Below are 25174 nucleotides of genomic sequence, written 5' to 3' on the forward strand. Positions count from 1 at the left end.
GGGATAGTGATTTAAATGTATATCCGACCATCTGAGATATTAGTTTAGCTTCTGTTGGGTTGTCACTCCTTGTTCTGCATTTAATTTGAGTTTAAATCTAAACTCCATACTGCTCTAGTGGGTAGGGTACCACTAGTATACCAAAATTGTATCAGACACCTTTTAACACCATTTTGCATGTAAGTGCTAGATATGGGGTATTGGTGCTCGTGGGATTGTATTAGACCCTCGTTTTGTAGTGCAATAGGCTTGGAGTTCAACTCCAAATTCATGTATGCTACAGGCTTAAATCTAAGTTGGACATAGAACAAGAAGTAACACAGTCTAATAGAAACCAAACTAATGCCTCAGGTGGTTAACCATGCATTTCAACCATTATCTCTACTATACAGTTGGAACCCCCATCCCCCCCGCCCCCCCCTACTTGAGGAACACACACTTTATGCTTTCACCCTTAGTACTAAGAGTTGTGTGTGAAACTTACTAAATATGAAATGGCACTAGATCATGAATCAAAATGCATGAACAATACTATAGTACTTTTTATATTCCATAGATATACTTCTTGAGTGGATTTAGATACTTACTATGAATAGCATATAGTACTAAAATGGAACTAACACATAAAGCATGATAACGAGGGTGTCTAGCGAACAAGGTAAACTATCAAGTAATGATATTAAGGAACTAAACTCAATATCATGGGGGTTTTCAACACTAGTAAATGCAAGATCATAGTTTGTGAGTTTCTCTAACCAAGTTAAATATGTTTGACTAATAGCATTTAGAAATTCTATCTTTATGTTCATTTGGTCAAGTGCATACATGATGACCAATTTTTCAACTAGCTTGGGTGGAGATTATAAAGGGAAATAACAATACCAATCTTCTACTGTTGTGGAAGTAAGGAGAGAGTATCTATAAAGACTAGCTAATAAGTATCTTTTGATACCCAAAGTTACATTCGCAACACTCTTCCCCCTTTGAGGAAAATCAACGTCCTTATCGATACATATTTGAGTCTAGCAAACTGTTAAGGAAGAAACTCTGAAATTTAACAGATAGCACACTATATGGGAAACACACCAATTTAAATGAATGATTGAACTACCTTTCTGTGAGACACAAAATCCCTAGGCCTCAAAGTGGAGCCGGAAAGGGTGCCACGTGGTAGTGGCCGAAGCAAAAGCCAAATGAGCATAACACGTTTGGACTAAAAGCTCTGACTTGGAAGGTCAAGAGCGGGAGTGGAACTCCCAACAAAGTGCTCGAGGAGCAAGCACGAGGCAACCAATAAGCAAGGCTCCAAAAAGGGACCCAAAAAGGACCAACACATGACACGTGGAAGTGTCCGAGATGGAGTCCGAGGCGGACCCGAGTTGGAGTCCGAGATGGACTCGAAGTGGAGTCCGAGATGGACTCGAAGTGGAGTCCGAGATGGACCCGAAGTGGAGTCCGATATGGAGTCCGATATGAAGTCTGAAGTGGAGTCCGAAATGGAGTCCGAGATGGACCCGAAGTGGAGTCGGATATGGAGTCCGATATGGAGTCCGATATGGAGTCCGAGATGGACCCGAAGTGGAGTCCGATATGGAGTCCGATATGGAGTCCGAAGTGGAGTCCGAGATGGAGTCCGAGATGGACCCGAAGTGGAGTCGGATATGGAGTCCGATATGGAGTCCGATATGGAGTCCGAAGTGGAGTCCGAGATGGAGTCCGATATGGAGTCTGAGATGGACCCGAAGTGGAGTCTGATATGGAGTCCGAGATGGACCCGAAGTGGAGTCCGATATGGAGTCCGAGATGGAGTCCGAGATGGACCCGAGATGGAGTCCAAGATGGACCTGAGATGGAGTCCGAGATGGACCCGAGATGGAGTCCGAGATGGACCCGAGATGGAGTCCGAGATGGAATCGAGACCGGGACGGAGACCGAGACCGAAACCGAGACCGAGACCGAGTCCGAGTCCGAATCCGGGACCGAGACCGAGTCTGAGTCTGAGTTCGAGTCCGAGTCCGAATACTAATACAGGCAGTTGGGTGAAAGCCCAAAGCAATCGTCCCCCAGGGGGGGGGGGGGGGGGGGGCTGCGGGGGGTTCCAAAAGTATAGTAGGAAGAGTGTGGGGGTTGGAGCCCAGTGGAGCCAGTTTGGCCAGGAAAGGCCAGTTTGGCCCAGTTTGGCCAGACCCAGTGTTGGGTGATGAGCTGACCATTGGGAAGTCCAAGACTAGAGTGAACACGGACCGACAAGCGGGGTAGCTTGGTGAAGTATTCAAGAGCCGGCTCTAGTTCCCCCGAGAGATCGACTGGCCGATGCTCCCAATCCAAGTGTGGGTGGCACTACCTACTTGGATACCAGGCGTGGCTCAACAGAACCTCGCTCTAAGCCCATGGCTAGAGCACCCAAGGGCGGAAGGCGGGGAGAGTACCCAGGTGGCTTGCGTAAGGCCACGGTGTTCCGAAATGTTGTCCCAAAGGCCCAGACTGTGGAAAGGAAGAGGAGCAGTCCTCTGGGGTAGTGACCAAGGACACAGTCGTGTGGTGAGGAAGTCCCAGAGGACCGTGGGACTTAGTGGTCGGGCCTGTGGGCCTCAATCCAGTGGCGGTGTTGGCAAACATGGCCAAGGGCAAAAAGGGACTTAGTGGAGACTGACAGAGGGATATTGGGGAAGGCTATTCCCCTTGTCGGTGGGCATCCTAAGGATGCTAAGGAGTGGATCTGAGATGACCACTCACGGATGGGTTGCCTAGTCTTGGAGAGCCAAGACTGGGATGCAAGTGGTATTAGACTACCAGTGTGGCAAAAGGGATTGGGCATGGCCTTAGCGTAACAAGCTGCCATGTCGGTGGTACCTTTGAGTGTCAGTCATGGGATCGGACACGTGGAGCACTTGGACCAAGTGCAAATGTTGAGTGGCATGGATGCCATTCTCAGGGCTAGCAAGTCCCAAGTCCTGAATTGGACTTATGGAGGTTGTGAATGAGACTCCTCCAAGTGGTCGGAGGTGTGGTTAAGTGACTAAAGTAGAATGGAAAATTTAGTCGTTTACACTTTCCTTGACATCCAAAGTTGTTAAGACTTAAATACCCTTTGGCCATCACCAACAAGGAAATGACTAATAAAGTTAGCCACCCTTGCTACTTCGAGTATCACTCGACTTACAAAGGAATGATATATTGCTACCCACAATGACATAATGAGAGAGCCAAAGGCTCAACTCCCCTAAACAAAAAATCAATCATGTTGGGAAAATTTAGACAACTATTATAAATTGGTAGATGAAGTTGTTTACATGACCATGTCCCTTTTCAAAAAATGAGTCAACGAGAGAGAGGTAAAGACTTGTGATTAGTCTATAATAATTATCCCTATGGTTATGGATTGTACCCATGCACCGAAGTGCTGAAATTAGCCTGCCCAAAAAATAATGAACAAAAGAAATGTTTAATTCAAATATATTACTTTATTGATTGCAAGATTTATTATAAAGATTTACAAAAGCTACTTTTTATTACAAGTCTCATACTCTGTGACAAGCTCACATGCACGTGTAAGATTACTAAGAGGCTCCCAAGTTAATTCACAAGTTGGATAACAATGCCACTTAACTAAGTATTTGGTATAACCACCACATTTCTGATAACATGATAAGATGCTTTCAATTTTGTATTCAAGTTCACTATTTAGAACTTCTAGTGGCAAATGAATCTCCCCTTGATGTGCAACATCCATAGTGTATGGAGCCAATAAATTGGCATGAAATACATTATGAACATTGGACATGGAAGATTTAACCCATAGGATACATCATCAATTCATTTTAAAACCTGATAGGGTCTAATATATTTTGGTAACAGCTTTTGAGATAAAAATCCCTTAATATTCAAGTTTCGGGAAGATAGCTATACTTAATCTCCCACTTGATAAGATACATTGTGATGGTACTAATCCTTACCATGTTGATACTTATCCTAAGCTTTGCCCATTGCCTCAGTAGCTCTAGACCAACTATGGCATAGTTGCTTCACACAAGTCTCAACAGCCGAGACCAACACTTCAAACATTGGTTTTGGTATTAAAATCTATTAAGGAACCCTATGAACATTCCCTTGCAGCATCTCCCATAAAGAACAACTAATAGCATTGTGAAATATGTTGTTATAACAAATTTCTGTTGTGTCCAAATGCTCAACCCAGTCGCATTAGTCCATTACAACATAGTACTGCTGATAATCCTCAATTTGAGCATTCACACGTTCTCTCTACCCATCGGTTTGAGGATGATAAGTTGTACTAAACTTCAACTTAGTACTGAATAACTAGAATAATGTGCCCTAAAACTTCCCCATAAATCTCAAATCTTTATTTGAGATCATCTCTTTGGGAAGACTACAAATCTATACTACTTCATGGAAAAAGAGCTCTATTGCTTGCTTAGCATTCATTGTTTTCACAGTTGGAATAAAATGTGCAATTTTCAACAACCAATTCACAATTACCATCAAAGTATCATAACCCTTAAACTTCAGTAAGCAAGTAACAAAGTCAAGTGTCACACTTTGAAATAGCCATGCCAGTGTTGGAATGCACTACAACTTCTTAGTCTGCTTCTCAGTTCTTTGCTTACATTGTTAACATATAGGGTAAGAATGGACATAATTTGCTATATCACTTTCCATACTAGACTAGAAAAATCCCTTTTTCAATGAAGCAAAAGTCTTTCATTTACCACTATGTCCCACTACCAAAATATCATGATGTTCCTATAGAAACAATTGTTACAAATTTTTGGAGAGAAGATATAATCTTTCTTACTTATAAAAAATAAGCCCATCATGAATTGAGAAGTGAAGCTTTACATTGGCACAACTAGCAACTTTGTTGCTTCACTATTAGGGTTTTGTTTTGACAACTCTGCACGGTGCAAGATTGTTTTTGCCAATGGATCACTTTTATATGAAGCCTGAACATTCTCCAACTAGTCTAAACTGATTGCCGACATTGTCTGGAACTAAGCCTAATAACTCAATACATTCGAAACAATATTGTCTTTACCAGGTTTATAGATGATTCCAATATCAAATCTAGTGAGCTTTTCTTTCCAAAGAGTCTACTTTGGCATAAGCTTTGGCTATGTAGCAAAGTAGCTTAATTACACCACCACCAACATATGCCCAAGAAAGTTCATTTACAATTGTCCAAACATGATTTTACTTTCCTTAGCATATAGTTTGTGTTCATGCAACTTCTGAAACACCAGCTCCAAGTATTTCAAATGATCCTCTAACATTTCACTAAAGACTAGAATATCATCGATATATAAAACAACAAATGTGTCCAAAATAATCTCTAAATATTCTATCCATCATTATATTGAATGTGGTTGAAGCGTTACATAACCCAAATAGCATGACAAGGAACTTATAAAATCCGTACAGAATCTTAAAGGTTATCTTCTCCATATCTTGATCTACAACCCATATTTGATAATACTTAGACTAAAACTCAAGTCGTGTAAAATACTTAGAGTTTAAGAATTGCTTAAACAAGTCATCAATGTGAGGCAAAGGATAACTATTTCTAACCATAATCTTGTTGAGAGCCCAATAATTAATACACATCCTTATGGTTTTATCCTTTTTCATAACAAAAAGGATCAGCGCTCCATAAGGTGACTTGCTTGGTCGAATATGACCTTTATCAATAAGCTTTGTAAGTTACTTTTTGAGTTTAGCCACTTGCTTGATGTTCAGTAATATAAAGCTTTTCTAGGTGGTTTAAAACTTGGAACAATCTCAATTCGATAATCAACCTCACGGCTAGGAGGTAGTATTAGTAGTAAATCCTTTGGAAATATATCTTGATTCTATATTAATAACTCTATTAAATGATTAAGATGCTAAGTTCATGATTGCAAAAGCCACTCAAAAAGCAGCTAAGAAGGGATGTTAGACTTTTTTGGTCCAAGTGATGGAAACTGAGGGTAATAGTAACCTAGTTTGAATGATAGGGTTTATCATGAGAAAGTGAATTTAAACCTTTTAGGAAATAACTTTGAGCATCTTTATCACTCATATTTGCAATCATAATGCACTTCTTTGAATTGAAAATCACAAATCACTTCACTTCATAGTAAGTTGATACTAGGATATGTTTTGTATGTTTTTTGGTTTCTCCACAGCTGTTTAGTGGGCAATATATCATATCATATAATGTCAGCTTCTTGCTAGATGGTTCATTATTAAGATCACTAGCATGATTTAATTCTAGAGAAGGTGAATTATAATAATTCAAGTACTCAAAAACCCACTAAATCTCCACTCATTTGGACTCGGAACCTCACCAGTTACTAAAATTAGAATTGTGTATGCTCTAGAGACATGTGTTACACTTAAACACTAACATGCAACTCTAAATCTAAACAAAAAACATAATATAAATATAACATTTTAAAGTCATTGTGATGGATATCCAAGGATTTATATAATGATGGATAATGTCTCACCAATGATATTAACTTATCTCAGTCAAGAAGGTTGGAGTGGGTAAACTGTAAAACCCTTCATGATGTATGTTACCCTGGGAGAATTAATGACTACAAAATTATGATTGAAATAGAAAATGGTTGTCAAATATCAAGCATATCACTTGATCTGGTAAAAAAACTTAAGCTCCCTATAGTTCACAGTTACATGTATTTTTTAATAAGACCATGTGCAAATGATCAATTGAAAGAAGGATATGGAATTGAAGATTTATCTTATAAATTTGGAAAGTTTCTAGAGAGGAGAAAATTCAGTGTTATATGAAAAGCTCTTCTGAGACTATATTTCTTAGGGATGATAAGCATGTGGTAATTATTGACTTTAAAAATCACATTGTTACTTTTAAATGCAATGAATCAAGGTTGGTGGCACAGATTTCAATCTTCACATGGTATATATGAGGTGAGTAAAAATAAATTCAAAGATATGAATAACTTATGTTGGTCTTCTAACACTCCAAGAGATATTAGTTTGGCTGCAGAAAAAGTTTGTGCCTTTAGAAAACTTTCCAGATTTTCCTTAGGGTGAGAAGACTTAGATGAACTTTGGAATCTCCCATGCTTCATTATAAGAAAATTAAAAAAAACGGAATAATATTTGTGCTTAGGATCAATCACAATGGCATTGCAAGCAGCACCAACACTCCTTTCAACTTATACAGAGTGGATCTTACAGGAAATCACGAACATCCCCAATTGGAAACATCTGGAATTAATAGCATTATATTTATGATCTCCTCAGCATCATCCAAGAGCCCGCAAGAACACTGATCAAGCAGCAATAGTGATCTCACTTGGGACTTAGATTGTAGTCAGAAACCATTGGAGCTAGTGTGTCTCTAGTAGGGATTACCAGCACAAGGTGGCAGCAAACGATCGAAAGGCCCATGAAACTCTTGAATCCTTCCAGATTCAAGACTTTAAAAAGCTGAATGGACAGATCACCATGTAGATTCTGGGTAAATGACACGATAAGAACGTTCCTGGTCACGATGTTTGGCTGTAAACAGTCTAAACAACGCCCAAGCGCTCGTCCAAGTGTCCATTTTGCCCATACACTCTGATAATGTAATTCCTTTAGAACTTCTACGGTGTCAAACAAGCACTTTGCTTCTCTTTTGGCATATGTAGTGATCATAACATTCCATGCTAAGAAAACTGTCCACGAGACAAGGTTTCTTTGAGGCATTGAATCAAAGAGATTGTGAATCCAGTGACAATAGCATACAAGGTAGCTCATGCAAACTACGTTCCACACTAGAATTCGATCAAAAACAAGCCTTGCGACGTAATTTGCCAACATTCCATGTCACTACATTCTTCCCGGGCACGGAATAAAAAGCGTGCAAAGCTGATGATTATGAATGTAATCTTGGAGCAGGATTTTCCATGAAAAGGAGTCTGGGGCACGAATGGAGTCAAATATGCAGCGTGCATCACTAGAGCTCCTGCATTTGCCATGCCTTGGAATCCTGTGGTGTGGCAACACCAAAGATCTAAGCAATGCTTGCAAGATCCACACTTTTGAAGGAACATGTTACGAACAACGTCTACATTGTGAATCTCCTCGTCCAAATGCGATATCCCAGCGCTTAAAAGCTTCCTATCTTGCGAGGGTTTAGGGTTTATCAAAGATGCCATATCTCCAGTGGAATCCTGTGTGCTCCAGAGCTGCCATCTATTGCCATAAGACTGGACTTTCATTTGCAGTGATGATTATTACCTATGATGTTAGACAAAGCAAAGGTCCGAAGATTTAAACCAGAAGTCACAGTTTACACCATACTCACCAAACATGTAGGCCAGGAATCCTACAACAATCTCCGCTGCTTTCATGGCTTTGATGAGCGTGTCCACCTCGTGGAGCAAGCCTCGCTTGTGGAACGAGGCAGACAAAGGTAAAAGTAGCGTTGGCAGCGTAAATGATAGTGGAGGAGAAGATGGTGGCAGTGACGAATTTATAAAAACTCCCGGGTGAGCGATGGATGCTGCTCACGATTGTCTGTGCTACCAGGCCTTCTGCTCTAGCGAGCTTACCCCACTGCCATACTGCCGAAGCTGTGGCAAAGGCCACACGAGAGTTGCATGCCAGAAGAACGTTGTAGTTCTTCATCCGCAGCGAGTGCAACGCACTAGAGAGATCACTGTCCTTGGAGGTGACGAAGAGATGCACTGGTGGCGGATCATCGACAGTCCACAGCACCAAATCCAGCATGAGAGTTTGATCAGATGACAAATTCTTGTGAGCTGGAAGAACCACAAAAATCACAACAATGGATTCATGAAAATTCAGCAAAGAGGAAAGAGCGAGAACTTACACGAGGGCAAATGGTGGAGAGAAATCCCCATCACCGCCAACTCCGCCACCACCATACACTCCAGCTCCGCCACCACCTAGTCCAGCATCGCTTCCGCCACCACACACTCCACCCCGCCACCACCTTGTCCAGACGTCCAGCACAAGATTCTCCGCCAGTGACACTAGAGAAGCAGGAATCTTTACAGGCCTTCCACAAGGATATTTGCGCACTGCTCCAACAAGCGGCTTTGACGCTCAGCCAAAAGCCTCCGGAATCGATGCTTTTGAGTGTGACCCTGGGAGAAAGGATGATTGCTCCATAGCAACAGAGAACAGGAGAGTTTGGGGAAAGCTACTGAGAGCTCGACGTCTCAGTGTAAATGCTGTGAAAGTGAAGGATGGAAACCTAGTCGGGAGCTCAGCTCGCCAGGTGCTGTCACCAGTGCCCGAGACGAAAGTGGACGTGGAGAAGGTTTTGTTCGGATCCGGGATGGAGGAAGCGGCAAAAGGCAAAAGACTGCCAAGCAAATCGAGGAGATTGCGCTGGGATTGGAGGCAAGCAAGGTTCCTTTCCTCTGTTCTTGGCATGGACGAGGAGTTCCACAAAGGTTTCGTGAGCAGGACTGGCGGGAGAGGATTGTTTGTGAGCTGGGCGCTTCAGCTAGAGATCTTGCAGCACGAATCAACCGGGGCTTTTGTCACTCACTGTTCATGAGTTCGAATGTCCGAATGGCCGCCTGGGCCTCACCGGCTCGAGGGTAGGCCGCGACCATGGCGTCGTAAGAAGTTACGTGTGGAGGGATTTGCCGAAAGACAGCCTCGGCACTGGGCAGTGATCCACACCTCGCAAACATCTGGACGAGAAAGCTTCTGGGAGTGGAGGCTCGCCTGGTTGGCTTCTTCGAGAGGAGTGACCCCGACATGGTTGGCTTCCACGCCTTCCAAGTCCATTCCAGCGAGAGCTTGGATGGCCTCGCGGCAGTGCTGGTTGTTTCCAAAGGCCGTGATCATCGCAGTCGGCTCGGACGAAGACTGTGACGGCGTCCAGCAGGCTACGGCATTTCCCATACATGCTCCTTTCATCCTTGTCAAGGATTACATCAAAGATCTTCGTTGCCTTCTTGACAACACCATTGTGAGCAAACGATTGTAGTCTGAGCGACTACGTCCTTCTCAGGCATGAGAGCTTACATCCTCTAGGCATTTTCATTTACCCCAGCTTTGGCATATGCAGTGTTCATCGCAGTGTACACACAAAATGTTTGGTTTCTCCATCGCATAAAAAAACGCTTCGCTCCTTCCAGCCAGTCGTGTGCTTCATAGGCTGATATCAGAGCACCCCAAAAAACCAGATTTCTCTCTCCTGTCAAACAACTCTAATTTGCGATCAAAGCCCCACAAGGAAAACATTGTGTGGGTATCATCACAGTCCATGCCACTACATTCTTCTCGGGCATTCGATCAAACAGTTCCTGGGTTTGATCCAAGTTCCCATCAGCTGCATAATGTCGTATCATCACGTCCCATGGCCCCACAAGGAAAACATTGGAGCTATGGTGGCTGCTCAAAGTCCTGTGAATTTCTTTCACCCTTGCCCGGAGCAGGCGAAACCTCGCTACCTTTTGTGAAACTTCTATATAACAGTTCCAAGAATTAGGGTTTGATAGGATTCTCATGGGACGTAGCAAAGAATTAGTTGTAGAACTCCCAAGGGTAATGAAAGTGGAGAGGATTTTATTCTCTTCCAACACCAACAATCTTGAGTGTGAAGTATTTGGGAAAGAGGAGCAAGATGGAGAGTGGAAGTTTTTGGGTAAAACAGGTCGAGAAGCAAGATTCAAGCTCACCAAGCTGAGATTCATCCTTGTCAAACCTCTCTCTGGATTTGAGGTATCTACAATTGTGAGTTTCTATGGCAAGGACAATGCCCAAAAGCCCGTGGAGGAGTTGGAGTTGAAATACGTCAATCCTCAACATGTGGACTATCAAAAACCTTTTAAAGTCGGCCAGCTTTCCAAGGACACTCTTGTCACGAAAGCAATTGTTCGATCCAATCTTCGGTACTACAAGTTCCGGTTGTGGGGCAACATAGAGTATCCCTGCCAGTGGTGGTTTCCAATGGGACACTATGACCAGGACAAGCCCAACCCTAAATCGCGAGAGTTGACGATCAAATACTTTGATGTGAAGAACGAAGGGAAGTTAACGCTAGCGCCTCAATGCAAGTTGAAAGTTTTTGAGAGGACTTCCACTCGTCACTCAGAGTGTGAGGAATTTGATCTACACAATCTTCCACAAAAGAAGCAGCCACAAAAGAAGCTGCCAAGCAGATGGGATTTTGTTAAAAAGCTACTATACTTTGCTTTAAAGGTTTTTAGAAGGAATTAAAAACCTTTATAAACTTAAACCTATCTTAAATAAAATAAATCTTTAGTAGTTCAACTTTGTCTCTTCTCTTTGTCTGATTTAGAGTAGGAAGTTTTCGTGCGACAGATAAGATAAGGATACGTGTCTGCTACATAGAATTCTCACCACTAAATTTTACCACAATACGGCCACCTGTTGGACTGTATGGTTTCTATTGCCAATCATACAATTATTAGCGAAAGACAAGACGTAGAGGAAAGAACAATGTCCAATTCAGCCCATAAGTGCTGGTATTTCAAACGATCCATCAAAACTTCCTCTTTGAAAAGTTTCTTCTTTGTTTCTTGGTCTAATCATCATCCATGGGCTCTCACGAGAAACTTCACGTTTGTTCTTATCCCACTTCCAGCACAGGGACATGTCATTCCAATCATCTATCTCGCCCGCAAGCTGGCGCTCCTCGGAGTCACTGTGACCATCATCAACGTTGATAGCATCCACGAAACCTTGCAGCAGTCCTGGAAGAGCGAGGACAATCCTGTGAGTAATGGCCACGACATTCGCCTCGAGTCCATCTCTATGGACATGCGAGTTCCCAATGGCTTCGACGCGCAGGCCGCCTTCTCCCAGGCCATCTTCCGAATGGAGGATCCACTCGCGGAGCTCTTGTCCCGGATCGATCGAGACAGCCCCAGAGTCGCGTGTGTCGTCTCGGACTTTTACCATCTCAGTTCTCCACACGCTGCAAAGAAGGCTGGATTGGCTGGAGCGAGCTTTTGGCCGGGAAACGCTGCTTGGGTTGCCATCGAATTCCACGTTCCAAAGCTCCTGGAGATGGGAGACGTTCCTGTCAAAGGTGAAGCTTTGATTGATCTAGAAGTGTGTTCTAAGAAAACTTGGGATTTCTATGGTGCCAGCGGGAGATGAAAAGCTGATTTCTTACATCCCTGGAATGGAGCTAAGATCGCAAGACATTCCACTCTTCATGCACGACGGAGAATTCCAGAAAGTCGGGGAAGAACAATCACTGTATCGCTCCAAGAGGATCACACTGGATTCTTGGTTTCTGATAAACTCTGTCCACGACATCGAGCCGCGAATTTTCGAAGCGATGAGGGAAGGATTCGGGGAGAATTTCGTGCCGGTTGGACCATTGTTTCCTCTCAAGGGAGAGGCGATCGATTCGACTGGATTGCAAGAGGTAAACCTGAGAACTCCGGATGAATCTTGTCTTCCATGGCTAGACGAGCGTGATCGTGGCTCGGTCCTCTATGTTTCGTTTGGAAGCCTCTCCTTCATGACTGCCAAGCAATTCGAGGAGATCGCGCTGGGATTGGAGGCAAGCAATGTTCCTTTCCTCTGGGTGATACGATCAAACTCGATTCTTGGCATGGACGAGGAGTTCTACAAAGGTTTCATGAGCAGGACTGGCGGGAGAGGATTGTTCGTGAGCTGGGCGCCGCAGCTAGAGATCTTGCAGCACGAATCAACAGGGGCTTTTCTCACTCACTGCGGATGGAACTCCATGCTCGAGAGCTTGGCGTGTGGAGTGCCAATGCTGGGGTGGCCATCTATGTTTGAGCAAAACACGAATGCCAAGCTGGTGCTGGAAGGCGAGGGCACGGGAATAGCATTCTCGAGATCTGGAGGGAAGGATGGATTTGCGCCGAGAGAAGAGGTGGAAGAGAAAGTGAGGGCGATCATGGAGGGAGAGCAAGGCAGGAGATTGAAAGCCAGGGCGATGGAGATTCGAGCATTGGCTGTCAAGGCTGCTTCTCCCGGAGGTCCTTCTCATGCGAACCTCAAGAAATTCGTGGAGAGCCTTGCCTTGTAAAGAAGATCTTCACTCATTCATTCAAAGAAGTTTAAGATGCGGCTAAGATTCTGTCATTAGTTCTAGAAATGCCCCACCAATGTTTGGGGTGGCAAGGAAGGAGCAGGATGATCTGGCGGCACTGCTCAATGCTTGCGCTCAGTCGCGAGACTTGATCAAGGGCCGGCAAATCCACGCGCAAATTCTCCACAGCAACCATGCCACCAACACATACCTCCTCAACATGACCACCAAAATGTATGCCGTGTGTGGCAGCATCGAAGAGGCGCGCAAGATCTTCGACTCCATCCAATCCCCCAATCTCTTCTCCTGGACGATCATGCTCGCTGCTTATGCCCAGAATGGGGATCTCGCTCGGGCAATTGATTTCTTCGCGGGGATGCCGCTCAAAAACGCTGTTGCGGCAACGATCATGATCGTCGCCTATGGCCAAGAGGGCGACGTGGATTCCGCTAAGCTGGTTTTTGATCGTGCCTTGCCCAAGAATCTCGTTTGCTGGAACGCGATGCTCACAGCATATGCCCAGAACGGGCATTTTCAGGAATCGAAGCTTCTCTTTGATACCATGCCCGAGAGAGATGTGATCTCTTGGACCGCAATGTTACAAGCGTATGCCCAAAACGATAGTTTGATAGATGCCGAGAATGTTTTCGCAAGAATGCCCAGATGGAATGTAGTTACGTGGACTGCTATGATTCACGCAAATGCTCAATCCGGGCATCTGGAAAAAGCGAGAGAGATCTTCGACACGATGCTAGAGAAGAATCTAGTGTCGTGGAACACTCTCATTGCGGGATTTGCTCACAATGGATCGATCGAGGAGGCGGAGAAGCTCTTTCTCGAGATGCCTGAGCGAGATCTCGTGTCTGTGAATGCTCTGATCTCCGCTCACAGCGAGCTTGGGAACGTCGATCGAGCGCAAGCTATCTTCGATTCCACTCCTCTGGTGAGCACCGCGCTCTGGAACACGATCCTGGTGGCCTACGGCGACAACGATCGCATCGATGAGGCGAAGACCATCTTCGATCACAAGATGAAGCAGCGCGATCTCGTGTCGTGGAACTCGATGATCTCGGCATTCTCACTGAGCGGCGATCACGATGAAGCCCAGCGGCTGTTCGATGCGATGCCCGAGCGAGACGTGGTGTCTTGCAACTCGATCCTCGCGATCTACACGCAGCAGGGGGATCTGGATCGAGCGCAGCACCTGTTCGATTCAATGCCGCGCCACGACGCGATCTCCTGGAACGCCATGATCGCGGGGCTCTCGCAGCACGGTGGGAATCTCTCCCTTGCGGAGAAACTCTTCGGTGAGATCCCCCAGCGCGACGTTGTCACCTGGAACGCGATGATCACGGGCTACGCCCAGCACGGCCGGCTAGAACACGCCAAGCGAATATTCGACGCCATGCCACGCTGGAGCCTCGTCAGCTTCAACGCCATGGTGGCAGCATATGCCCAGAATGGGCATCTGGAAGATGCTAAGAGCATCTACGACCAGATGCCCCGCCACAGCGCCGCCTCCGCCAACGCCCTCATCGCCGCTTACGCCCAGCAGGGCTATCTCTCCAGTGCCGAGTCGCTCTACGCGACGCTTGGTGGTAATGGCGGTAGAAGCGGCGGAGATAGCGGAGCTACAGCGGAAGCGGAGGAGTCCACCACTGTATCCCAGACCGTAATGGTGTCGGGCTATGGTAGCAACCACTGCCTGGCGGAGGCCAAGCTGGCGTTCGATCGTATCCGTCGAAAGAGCCACGTGTCCTGGAACGCGGTGGTGGTGGCATATGCCCAGAACGGGCATATCCGCGAGGCGAGAGATCTCTTCGAGAGGATGCCCCAGCGCAGCGTTCTCTCCTGGAATGCCCTAGTCACCGCCTACGCCCACTCGGGCCACCGCCGCGAGGCCGTGATCGCATTCCAGGAGATGGAGCTGGAGGGATTCAAGCCAGACGAGGCCGGATTGATGAGCGTCATCACCGCGTGTGGCCACATTGGATTGCTCAGCCATGGATGCCGCTACCTCTCGCGGATGGAGAGCGATTGCGGTGTGGCGCCTCTGCGCGAGCACTACTGCCGGATGATCGATGTGCTGGGGAAGATTGGGCTGCTGGCGGAGGCGGAGGAGCTGATCGAGAGCATGCCTTACGAGCCCAATCTTGTGGAGCTCGTGAGCTTGCTGGGCGCTTGCGATGTGCACAGGGATCGGGAGCGTGGCGCGAGGGTGGCGGAGCGCGTGGCGGGGATCGATCCTAGCAGCGCCGCGCCGTATTTGATCCTCGCGAATCTTTCCAGCGAGAGGAAGAAGAAGAGACTGGCAAGAACCCTAAAACAAATTGGGTAACGCAGCCTTTCTTTCTGGAAGAAAGAATGGCTACTTTCTGCAAGGCCATCAAGGCGAAGGAGAATCTACACACTTGCGTAAGCGATCTACATCTCTCGCTACAGTTCTGGATCGATTGATCTTGATTGATCAAACAGGTGGTTCCGGAAGGGTTTCTCGATGGAGATGGCGTGGTGCCCGCGAATTTGACGCTCGCGACTTCCAGCGGATCGTCGTGGAGCGTGGCGATCCGGGAGGACTCGGGCGATTTCCTGCTGGACAAGGGATGGAGATCTTTTTGCCTGGACAACGAGCTATCCTTGGACGATGTTGTGGTGATGAAGCGCATCCAGCCGTCCAATGTTCTGGTGACCATCTACGGCGGAGATGGATGCGAGAGAAAGAAATCCCAGTCCTGTGACATTGCCAAGGCAAACAATCCTTTCGGAAGCGAAGTTAACAGTGGCAATAATTGTAAGCAGGAAACCAGGGATAGAATCACTGCTGATGACTATCACGAGATAATTGATAATGGCAACATCCTCAAGAGAAGCATGGATCATCCGGAAGTTCCTCTCAAGAAGCGAGCAAAGACGACAGTGGGCAGCGAGAAATCCACAGCCAAGAAGCTCATCAAGGTGACCCTCAGCTGCTCCAGCCGCACCGTTTCCTCCGAATCGGCAATCGCAGCAGCCTCTAAATTCGAGTGCTCCAATCCGAGCGTTCTCTTGGCGACCACAAAGAGTACACTCGATCCAACTTACTACCTGGTTAGCGTTGTTCTTCCGCCACGCCATCTCTTGCTCTTAAGAAACTTTGTTGTGATCTTGCAGATTGTGCACAAGCAATTCTCGGAGGCTTTCATGCCCAAGGTCGATACCGCTGTGATGCTCGTGAATTCCAGGGACGAGAGGTTCCCGGCGCGGTGGCTGGCTGCCAGGCATGTCGTGAGCGGTGGATGGAGAGGCTTTGCAAGGGCTGAGAAGATTAAAGTCGGGGATGCGCTTGTTCTTGAGGTGGTGGACGAATCCACTTTTAAGATCCACGTTTTCGAGTAGATCCACGAAAAAAATTATTTGATTCTCATTATTATAATACAAAGGAACAAATATACTATTATATTTGTAAAAAAGTTGCGATTTTCTTCTTTTTTTTTGTTTTGTTTAAAGGCGACAACCAATGTGATGTTTCACATGCCAAGTGAAGTCCGTGTCTCATGTAATGCGGGACACACAAAACTTTCAACTTGGACAAGCGAACAAGGGGAAGGCTGTTGCCTTGACACAACACTTTTGGAGTGAGATCATGGAATGGAACTGTTATTATTATATGATCCCGGGTGTCACTCTATCAAAGATTATATAGTTCTTCGTGATAGCGATCTTTTCCATAGTGCCAAAGGTCCTGGTGTTTTGGAAGTGGACGATCCACACATTGGTTTCCAGCATCGCCAAAAGAAACCGGCTCCATTAAAACTCTCAACGTCACAAAGCGCAATCTCTTGCACCATATAGTCTCGTATATTGATTTTTTTCGAAAGATTGGGCCTCTCCCATCATATATAAAGAGAAGAAAAAGAGATTTATCTGGTTGTGTCGTCCTGTGTATGATCGAGTTGTGTTATTTAGCTAGAAAGTATGAGATGAGCCTCGTAAGAAGAAAAAAGAAAAACTTTCTGGTGTATTTGTTGCTGTAAAGTTCTCTCATCGGTCAAGTTGTGTTGGTGCTTTCGATTGATTGATTGATTGAAAGGACTCAAACCCCGTTGTTGCTGTGATCTTTCTTGTTTTGCTGTGTTGTGGTGTTGGTAAATTTTCTTCTTTTCGCTGTTTTGTTGCTGTTCTTCCTACCATATGTGTTGCGGGATTCTGTGACTTAGTGCTGTGGGGGAGAGCCAGGACTGTAAATCCCTGTTTTGTAAGATTTTGTATACTTGGCTGCCTATGTGTTGTCGGCAGATTGGACATTCATCCTTTGATCCTTTGATAACCTGGAAAAAATGAAGAGAACGATGAGCAAAGCTTAAAGTCGAGAGAGAAAAGAGAGATTTTTACCTTCAGGATACACTGCACGCAAAAGGTATGGCTGCATTCCAGTTTGGATGGCTCTACGCAGTGCTCTGGACGAAGAACAGGAAGAAACGAAGTAAGCTTGGATTGTTACAACAATTTGTGAGAGTGGGACTTACTGAGACAAATGCAGCAAATGATGTCGTTGGACGGCGGTGCGAGGTTGAAAACTTCGTTGAGATCCAGCCCCATCATCTTCTCTTCGATTGACAGAGATGGAGGTTGATCGTGGTGTTCTTCCGGTATGTGCGAGTTGGAAGAGTTCTCGCTGTGATGCGGGCTGGCGAATGGACTCTCGGGTAGGTTGTGTCCATTCCCATCGGCGCTGCTAGAAGTTTCCAAAGTGAGTAATCAAGTTCTATCATATGACTGTGACTTACGTCACAAGATCTTCGTCGTATTTGTGCGTAGCATCATCGGGAAGTGGATGAAGAGCTTCACTCTCATCGCCACCTTCACCCTCCAGCACGTCCATGACGAATCCGAAGGGATTGCTCGACTGGAACTGCTGCATATCTGCTCGATCATTTCGAAAACTTAGCGCCAGAGAAGATCCAAACAAAACAAATTCCAACCTTCCAGTGTTAGCACGGCTTCGTTCATCCCATTCCCATAGCTGCTGCTACTGCTACTGCCACTGTTGTTGTGCTCCATGATTCGTGGAGTTCCAGGAACCTCGGGGGAGTCCAAGCTAACGTGAACTCCATTGAGGTTGGTCGTGGAAGCGGTGCTGTTTAGCTTCCTCTCTTGCTCGTCGAGCAGTAGTAACTTTGCGGTTGTCACAGCCTCCGCAGCCTCTACCTCGGCAGCACGGGCTCGGAGCGAATGGAAATCCATGACTCGTCTTCGTTCCAACTCCAGGTATCGCTCCTCCTCGAATCGCCTCGCAAGAACATCGTAGAAGCTCGGATCTGGAGCACACAGCCTTTGGTAAACTCGATCGATCTCAAAGAACATGTATTACCTTGCATGAAGTCTTTGCCACCCAAGCCGCGAAGCTGCAAGCGTAGCGGATCGATCTTCTCGGCTTGCTTTCTGGTAGAAATTTTGCTACGTCAGAACGAGGAACGTAGGAAAAGAGAGAGAGAGCTCTCTTACCTTTCACCGAGCTTAGCTTTCTCGCGATATGGCTTGACGAGAACACGAGCACCGCAGATATAGTGAGGATTCCCTTCGGACAGTATCGCCTTGACAGTCTCGGGATAGATGAAGGTGACGAATCCAAACATTCGCTTCTGCTGGTATGGAATTCGAACATCCTGGACTGGACCATAAGATCTACACAAAAACTTCGTTTAGAGAGCAAGAAAAGAAAGAAAAACACTAGAATTGATCTACCTGAAGTGTGCTGAAACATCGTCCTCCGTGAAGGTGCTCTCGGCCGGGAAAGTGAGGTAGATTTGCCTAGAGCTGGGATTCACGTCCTTGAGATCGTCGCGATCGGCTCTATACCCCACGAATCTCTGCGCGTCTTCCGCAAGAACTACTGCATGCTGGCCGTGGGGTCTTCGCAGGAAAAGAAAAAAGAAACCAACCATTTACTTAGTTACCACCAAAAGAATCCCAGGAACAATGGAGAAATCCCAGCAACCAACGAGAAAACAATGGGAAGAGAAGAGAACCAAACCAGCAGACAAGATCAAAGATCGAAGAACAATGCAAGGGTGGATCCAGATCGAGCAGAAAAAAATGGATTTTTGACGTGTTTACCTGTCGATGAGAGCTACGCTCCCTTTGAGCCGCGCGAGGAGCTTGGTGAGGCTACATCCAGCTTTGCCATGGCGCTGGCTCTCGGTGAGATAGCCCTGTGCTTGCAGCGCCCTCCCAAACTTCTCGAAGTAGAGCTGGGGCAGCGACGCGATCGACACTGGCGTCCTCCGCCCTCGCAGCAGCTCCTGGAGCTCCATCTCCAGCCGCTCGAGAGATCCCGACGATGGACTGCTGGGCGAGGAGGAATTCGGCGAGCATCCCAGCAAATCGTCAAAAGATGGAGCTGGCGAAGAACACTGGCTACAGCCGCCGGGAGAGGGGATGGATCCGTTGCTGCCATTGCCGGTGACGGTCGCGCTAGATCCGGTGCCATGAAGAAACCGGCAGCTAGTCCCGCGCTTGCAGTGGCCTTTGGAGTAGTAGAGGCAGGGCTTGCAAGTGAGCGCCATCGCCAGATCGTGCGAGGAGGGATAGTGCGAGGCTGGAAACTGGAGCTGCTGCAAATGCCTCCTCTGGGCATCTGCTGCTGGCGAGGAAGAGGTGGAGAATCGCGACGTGTTCTTGAGGAGGGGATCTTGGTGGAGCTGGAACTGGTGGTTGTGATTCAGGAGCCATTGGTCGGTGGCGAATTCGTCGGGGCTGGGGGTGGGCTGGAAGAGATTGCTGGGAGACGAGGATACTGTGCCTCCCTCTGGGATGAAGAGGAGACTTGGGCGATTGATTCTCTGCTGGTGGTAGTGTTGTCGGTGGTGATGGTGTTGATCTGAGAGGCCAGGATGGGGATTCGCGGCGAATAGCCCAAGCTCTCTTCTTGCTTTCGCTATGGCGGATTGGAGGAGAGCGTCGGAGCCCAGAGCCAGCCTCGCCATTTCTTGCTCGCTCCTGTCCTGGAGTAGCATCAAGCCGATGATCTTGGAGACGTTCTCTGGATCCTGGGCCTGGACGCGCGCGAAGACGAGCTGGGTGGCTTCGTAGGCGTCCATAGCTCGAGAGATTCCCCTTTGCTTGTGAGCGATCTAGAGATAGAGAGGAGGAATTGCGATTGCGAGAGGAGGCATTGCTTTGCGAGGCAAGATTAGTGGCCCAGGAGCTCGAAACAGGGATGGATCGGGAAGATTCGCGCGACCCAAGTCGAGATTCGCTCCACTCTCAAGTGGGTTCTGCGCGATTCTTCGTCCGCCGGCGACCACGATCCCATTCCATTGCCCTCTCTTCTAGAATCACCCCACTACTCTGGTGGATCGATTTGCTCGGCCGGAGAAGTAGGGGATTCGGCGGCTCGCGCGGCCGGGGGCGATGATGGAGCGGCGATGGACGTCATTGGCAATCAATCCCGCGCGCGAGCGAAAGAATCTAGCGAGGCAGGTCGCTAGGGTGCCGCAGCCGATCAATGAGGAGAGAAGAGAGAAGAGAGAAGAGGAGAGAGAGAGAGAACTAAACTATTAGAAGGAACAAAATGCCCAGAAAGGGCAAATTGCAAGGGCCTTAAGGGGCTCCAATCATTTGGTGTTATTAAATTAGGGCAAGACGCGCACTGGTACGTCACGGTACATGCCCCACCAACTTTTGTATGGAAATGTGTGTAGGCATCTTCAGTTCCTAGCGTAGATTTCTAGGGTTTCTACCCGGAGGACGAATTTTGTTTGCTGTTGGCTGGATCTTTTTGTTCAAAGTAAAGTGAAATGAGTGAGTGGCATGGTTTGGTGATCCGGAGGATCTACGGCGCGTACGTGTGGCTTACGCTAAAGCACGCATTTAATCACGAGTCTAACCACCGCCACCTTTTCTTATGCTCGCACTGACTTGAAACAAAAACTTCAGTTGAAGATTTGGTAGCGCTCTTGGCCGCACGCATTTAATAGTATGGTGTTTGTAACATCAACAGCGGCAGCAGAGTTCTCGCTTCCTCTCCAGAAAATACAAAAAAAATTTATAGAAAAACGAAAAGAAAAGAAAATTAAAAATATCTAAAGGCAAGAAAAGACGGAGGAATGCCATGTTTCCTATCATACTTTGGGCGGGTGTTGTACTATAGACAAAAGCAGTCAATAAATTCCTGGCATTCAATTGTTTGCATGACTGTGTTGTATGATTTCATGGGAGCTAAGGTATAATATTACACCCTAAAAGAAAGAAAGCCACTCTCTTTCCTCTCTCCTCTCTCCTCTGTGGTGTTTGCTTGTCTTTGTGGGTCCTCAAAAGAGGCAGGCCTGACTCGTGAGTGTGTGGGGCTGGCATAAATGACCGCGCATGGAGTGAGAATCTCAGCAGAAAGCGACCCATCAACGCTCACTCCCCAGAAACCCTAATTCTCCGCATTGTCGCCCAGTTTTTTAGGGTTCTTGGGCGTGAGAGAGACTGGGTCAAGATTGAGAGAACTGTGGCGCACTGCCCAGTGCGAGACAGGCAAGGAAAAGAAGAAAACAATCACCATTGCTAGAAGCCCTAAACAGCAGGGGCCACGCGACACCATCTGACAGTTGGCAACCAACGACCAGGATTTGTTTAAACGATAGCATTCAACGGCCAGGATTTGCGCAAACGAATTCTTTCTTTCCATTGTGTGTATCTACAGCTTGAGTTGCAAACGTACTTATTTACAGCGAGTTTTCTTCTTCGTGTTCTTCGTGCTCCGATCGATTCATCGCAGGGTGGATGATTTCATTTCACCGCAGTCGGACGATCACCAGATTGGGGAGCGACGATGCTTGCAGCTTCTGGATCGCCCACAGCGTCACCTTGCACGACTGGAGCGCCAGCGACGTGAGATTCTTGAGCGGCAGCAAGTGCTGCAGCCCCGCATTCGTCACGGACGAGTTCCCGACGTTGAGCGACACGAGCTTCGTCAAGCCTGCAAGGAAACATAAACAAGGAGCAATCTAGCAATCTAGGAACCGAGAGCTACGCACCCGAGAGAGCCTCCAAGGCTTGGTCAGTCAGCTGACCATTCTGCGAGAGGTTCAAGTACGTAAGATCTGTCAGATCTTTTAAGCTCTTGACACCTACGTCTGTTATTCCACCACCACAGACCTCCAGGGACTGTAGCTTCTTGAAATCTGCGCACCAGAGAGAAAGCAAAAAAACCAAAAACTTTAAGGACCTGTCGAGATCTGGGCACAAGGGGACGACACACGGCAGCGAAGACAAAGCTCGAAAGAAAAAAGAAAGAGATCGAAAAGATTATATTACGTACGTCGAAGGCTGCCGATGCCATAGTCCGTGATGCGAGCGCTAAACAGATCCAGGTGCGTAAGATTAGTTAAGCCTGCGAAAGAAAAAGCTGTGAGTTTTCTTCCTTCTCCGCTCGACAGACAGTGAGCGAACGAAAAGGAAGAAATCAATGTGGAGAAAAGAGGAAGAGTTATTACTTGTGAGGGCCATGAGGCCGGTGTCAGTAATCTGTCGTGAGTCAATGTTCAAAGACTTGAGCGATGTTAAGCCTGAGATCTTGTGCAGGCCCATGTCCGTCACCATTGTGGACGAGATATTTAGACTCTCGAGCTTCGAGAGGCCTGGGAAACACAAGAAAAAAGAGATTTTTTCGCTGTGAGAATGTGACAAAGGAGAGGAAACAAGTTTACCCGTGAGGAAGTTGAGAGCATGGTTCCCAATCAGCGAGTCGGAAAGATCCAAGCTCTTGAGATTTACAAGGTCTGCAGTCACACAGCACAGAACCACAGGCAGTTTTGTATTCAATCCAGCAAGATGTTATTCGAGAAACAAATTGCATACTTTTAAAGTTCTGTACTCCTTGATCTCCGATCTTGCACGAGTCAAGGTTTAGGAACTGGAGACTCTTGAGGTCTGCAAGCACCAAGGAAAAAAGAAAAGAAAGAATGAGACGTCCGAAACACAAGAAAGAGACAATCTTTTTTCATACTTTTGAGGTACACCATTCCAGCGTCGCTCACATTTGTGTAGCTCAGATTCAAGTTCTTGAGGTTTCCGAGGCCTGATATATGAAAAACAAGAAAGAGCGTGATCGGCAGAAGTGTGTAGTATCTCTACCTTCGAGCTTTCGGCAGCCGAAATCTGAGATGTAGCAGGACTTGAGATTGAGAGTTGTCAAGGAAGTCAAACCTGAAAGGATGAAAAAATCCACAGCAGATGGGAAGACTTGAAGGTTTTTAACCATTAAATTACGTACCAGCAATCGTGTCCATGCAGGCAAAAGTCACTGGGCAGCCTTCCATGTTTAGTACTTCGAGTTTCTTCAAATCTGCAGCGAAAGAAAGCGGTCGATCACAGAACTCCAAAAAGAAAAGCAAAAGATCAAATACCTTTCAAGAAGGTGATTCCAAAGTCCTTGACTTTGCTTCGGGAGATTTGGAGTTCCAGCAAGTTGGTTAAACCTGCGAGAAGTAAAAGTCTCTCCCAGTTTACTCCTGAAAAAAGAAAAACAAAGCAAACCAGAAAGCTGCTTCATGTCGGAGCTCCGGATACAGTTGCACCATCCGAGATTTAGTTTCTCCAGCTTTGTGAGTCCTGTTCATAAATACCAAAGACCAAAAGAAGAGAAGTTCGCAGCTAGCTAACAACGAGAGATGGGTAAAAAGAACTACCTTTGATATAAACAAGGCCGTCGTGAATCTTCGGACATCGCTCCAAATCCAAGTGCTTGAGGTTTGGGAGACCAGCCAAGTGTCTCATCCCAGCCGGAGTTATAAGTTTGTTCTTTTGGAAGCTCAACGACGTAAGATTCGTGAAGCCTACGCAATGACAAAGCAAATGAAACGAGACTAGAAGCAAGTGACGAGTAGAGACTTACCTGTGAAGTAGCTCAGAGAAATGTCTGATATGTATTTACATTCGTTCATGCAGATGATCTCTACGTTTTCACAGATTTGAAGGCACTGCACGCCTTCGTCCGTAACCATAGAACCAGAAAAATCCACCGCTAGCAAGCAAAACTTCTGCGAGCCTATGACTTCCATCCAGCTATCATCAACACCCGGATAGTAGCCGAGATAAATGTCCTGGAAACCACAAAGTTTTCATTCATGGAGATAGTTCTAAAGTATGGCTTTGATCGTACCTGGATGGCACAGTCCTCGAAAGCTTGAAAGAGCTCTCGAGAAAGAGCTTGAGTCTGGACGAGCTCGTTGAGGATCTTCTGCGTTAAATCCCTCGGCAGCTTCTCAAACGATTTGATACCTTGTGTGTTCTTGAGTTGACAAGGAAAGAAAGAAAAGTCTCAAGAACAATGGAAGAACCATAGAAAACTTTGCACAAACTTACCTTACAAGTCTCTCGCACTGCAAGCTCCAGGAGCGATGGAGCCTTGTTTGCATTGTCTTGCTCGTCGCTAATATCCCTCTCAAAGTTCCTGGAAGGCCAGCGAAAGTAGAAGCTGCGACTAAATCTCGCGGAGCCACCATAGCCATCGTCAAGGTCTCCTTCCCTTTGGTCTCTCTTTCTCGAGCAAGCACCTCCCATTTTTTTCTCCTTGTTTGTTGGCTTTCTCTGGATTCCTCCTCCTAGTTTCTAGGCCGATCGCTCAACCTGGCATGGATCGCATAAACAAATCATGCACGAGAACAGATGATACTAGCTGGGAAAACTATTCCAATCCACTGGCAAATTGGGGAAGAAACAAAGCGCGAGTGGAATCGAGAGCCCAACTCACCCGATGCTCTTGGCCGATCGCCTCGACTCCTGCCAATTGCCGCGAAAATTCTCACCTCCGCCGCCGCCCAAGACAGATAATCCGCGATGGCCATGGCAGAAACACCGAGAAGCTTTTATTTCCCCTCTTTCCTCGCCCCGCCGCTATCGTATCGTGGAGCAGCGGATGCAAGCTTCCTCCTCCATAGCCATTCACTTTCACTTAGGGAAGACGAATACCCATCTCTCGAGAAATCCGTGCCGTCCGTTGCGAAACCGCGACGGCCCAGATGTGGTTCGCAAACTGCGCATCTGACGGCCAGGCGCGCACCATTTTGCAAAATCATGGCCGGCCGTTTGGGATTTGGATGGCTGACAGAGCGCCACGCGAGACGAATGGGGTTGCGTAGGCGTCCAAAACTGGGG

The 25174-nt window shown here is 46.7% G+C and overlaps 5 protein-coding genes across 6 annotated transcripts in view; 3 read left to right on the plus strand and 2 right to left on the minus strand.

Annotated features, from left to right (window-relative positions):
• The window catches only part of LOC9630193 (UDP-glycosyltransferase 85A3), a 19800-nt gene extending 6709 nt beyond the window's left edge, over positions 1-13091 (plus strand). The window contains exon 2 of the mRNA XM_024666347.1: positions 12129-13091. Within this exon, the coding sequence (XP_024522115.1) occupies positions 12129-13045 (917 nt within the window). The 3' untranslated portion in view covers positions 13046-13091. The remainder of the gene's footprint in view (positions 1-12128) is intronic.
• LOC9630194 (pentatricopeptide repeat-containing protein At4g02750) lies at positions 13057-16484 on the plus strand. Its single transcript, XM_024666346.1, has 2 exons — positions 13057-16135; positions 16199-16484. Exon 1 carries the CDS (start codon positions 13125-13127, stop codon positions 15384-15386), a length of 2262 nt encoding a protein of 753 aa, XP_024522114.1. The 5' UTR covers positions 13057-13124; the 3' UTR covers positions 15387-16135; positions 16199-16484.
• Positions 15413-16423, plus strand: LOC112343215. The gene is made up of 2 exons (XM_024666333.1): positions 15413-15463; positions 15524-16423. The coding sequence occupies exons 1-2, from the start codon at positions 15413-15415 to the stop codon at positions 16421-16423; spliced, it is 951 nt and encodes a 316-aa protein (XP_024522101.1).
• A 365-nt stretch (positions 16485-16849) lies between the features above and the next one.
• On the minus strand, positions 16850-20605 carry LOC9630195 (zinc finger CCCH domain-containing protein 22). 2 transcript variants are annotated; one of them, XM_024666329.1, is made up of 9 exons: positions 19145-20605; positions 18773-18940; positions 18533-18712; positions 18399-18469; positions 18010-18345; positions 17815-17950; positions 17554-17762; positions 17420-17484; positions 16850-17355 (listed from the first exon to the last, which is right to left on the minus strand). In XM_024666329.1, the coding sequence occupies exons 1-9, from the start codon at positions 20125-20127 to the stop codon at positions 17212-17214; spliced, it is 2292 nt and encodes a 763-aa protein (XP_024522097.1). In that variant the 5' UTR covers positions 20128-20605; the 3' UTR covers positions 16850-17211. The 2 variants fall into 2 exon arrangements, with proteins under 2 accessions (XP_024522097.1, XP_024522098.1); XM_024666330.1 differs by having other exon boundaries at positions 16867-17355; positions 17554-17759; positions 19145-20602.
• A 1071-nt stretch (positions 20606-21676) lies between these two features.
• On the minus strand, positions 21677-25009 carry LOC9630218 (F-box/LRR-repeat protein 14). Its single transcript, XM_002992632.2, has 16 exons — positions 24771-25009; positions 24383-24646; positions 24180-24308; positions 23913-24120; positions 23707-23853; positions 23555-23629; positions 23425-23496; positions 23292-23363; positions 23153-23224; positions 23025-23096; positions 22877-22948; positions 22726-22797; positions 22513-22656; positions 22338-22409; positions 22054-22200; positions 21677-21995 (listed from the first exon to the last, which is right to left on the minus strand). Exons 2-16 carry the CDS (start codon positions 24578-24580, stop codon positions 21811-21813), a joined length of 1737 nt encoding a protein of 578 aa, XP_002992678.1. The 5' UTR covers positions 24581-24646; positions 24771-25009; the 3' UTR covers positions 21677-21810.
• Between the last annotated feature and the right edge of the window lie 165 nt (positions 25010-25174).

The sequence above is a fragment of the Selaginella moellendorffii genome, unplaced genomic scaffold, assembly GCF_000143415.4.
Source record: "Selaginella moellendorffii unplaced genomic scaffold, v1.0 SELMOscaffold_139, whole genome shotgun sequence".
NCBI classification, from domain to species: domain Eukaryota; kingdom Viridiplantae; phylum Streptophyta; class Lycopodiopsida; order Selaginellales; family Selaginellaceae; genus Selaginella; species Selaginella moellendorffii.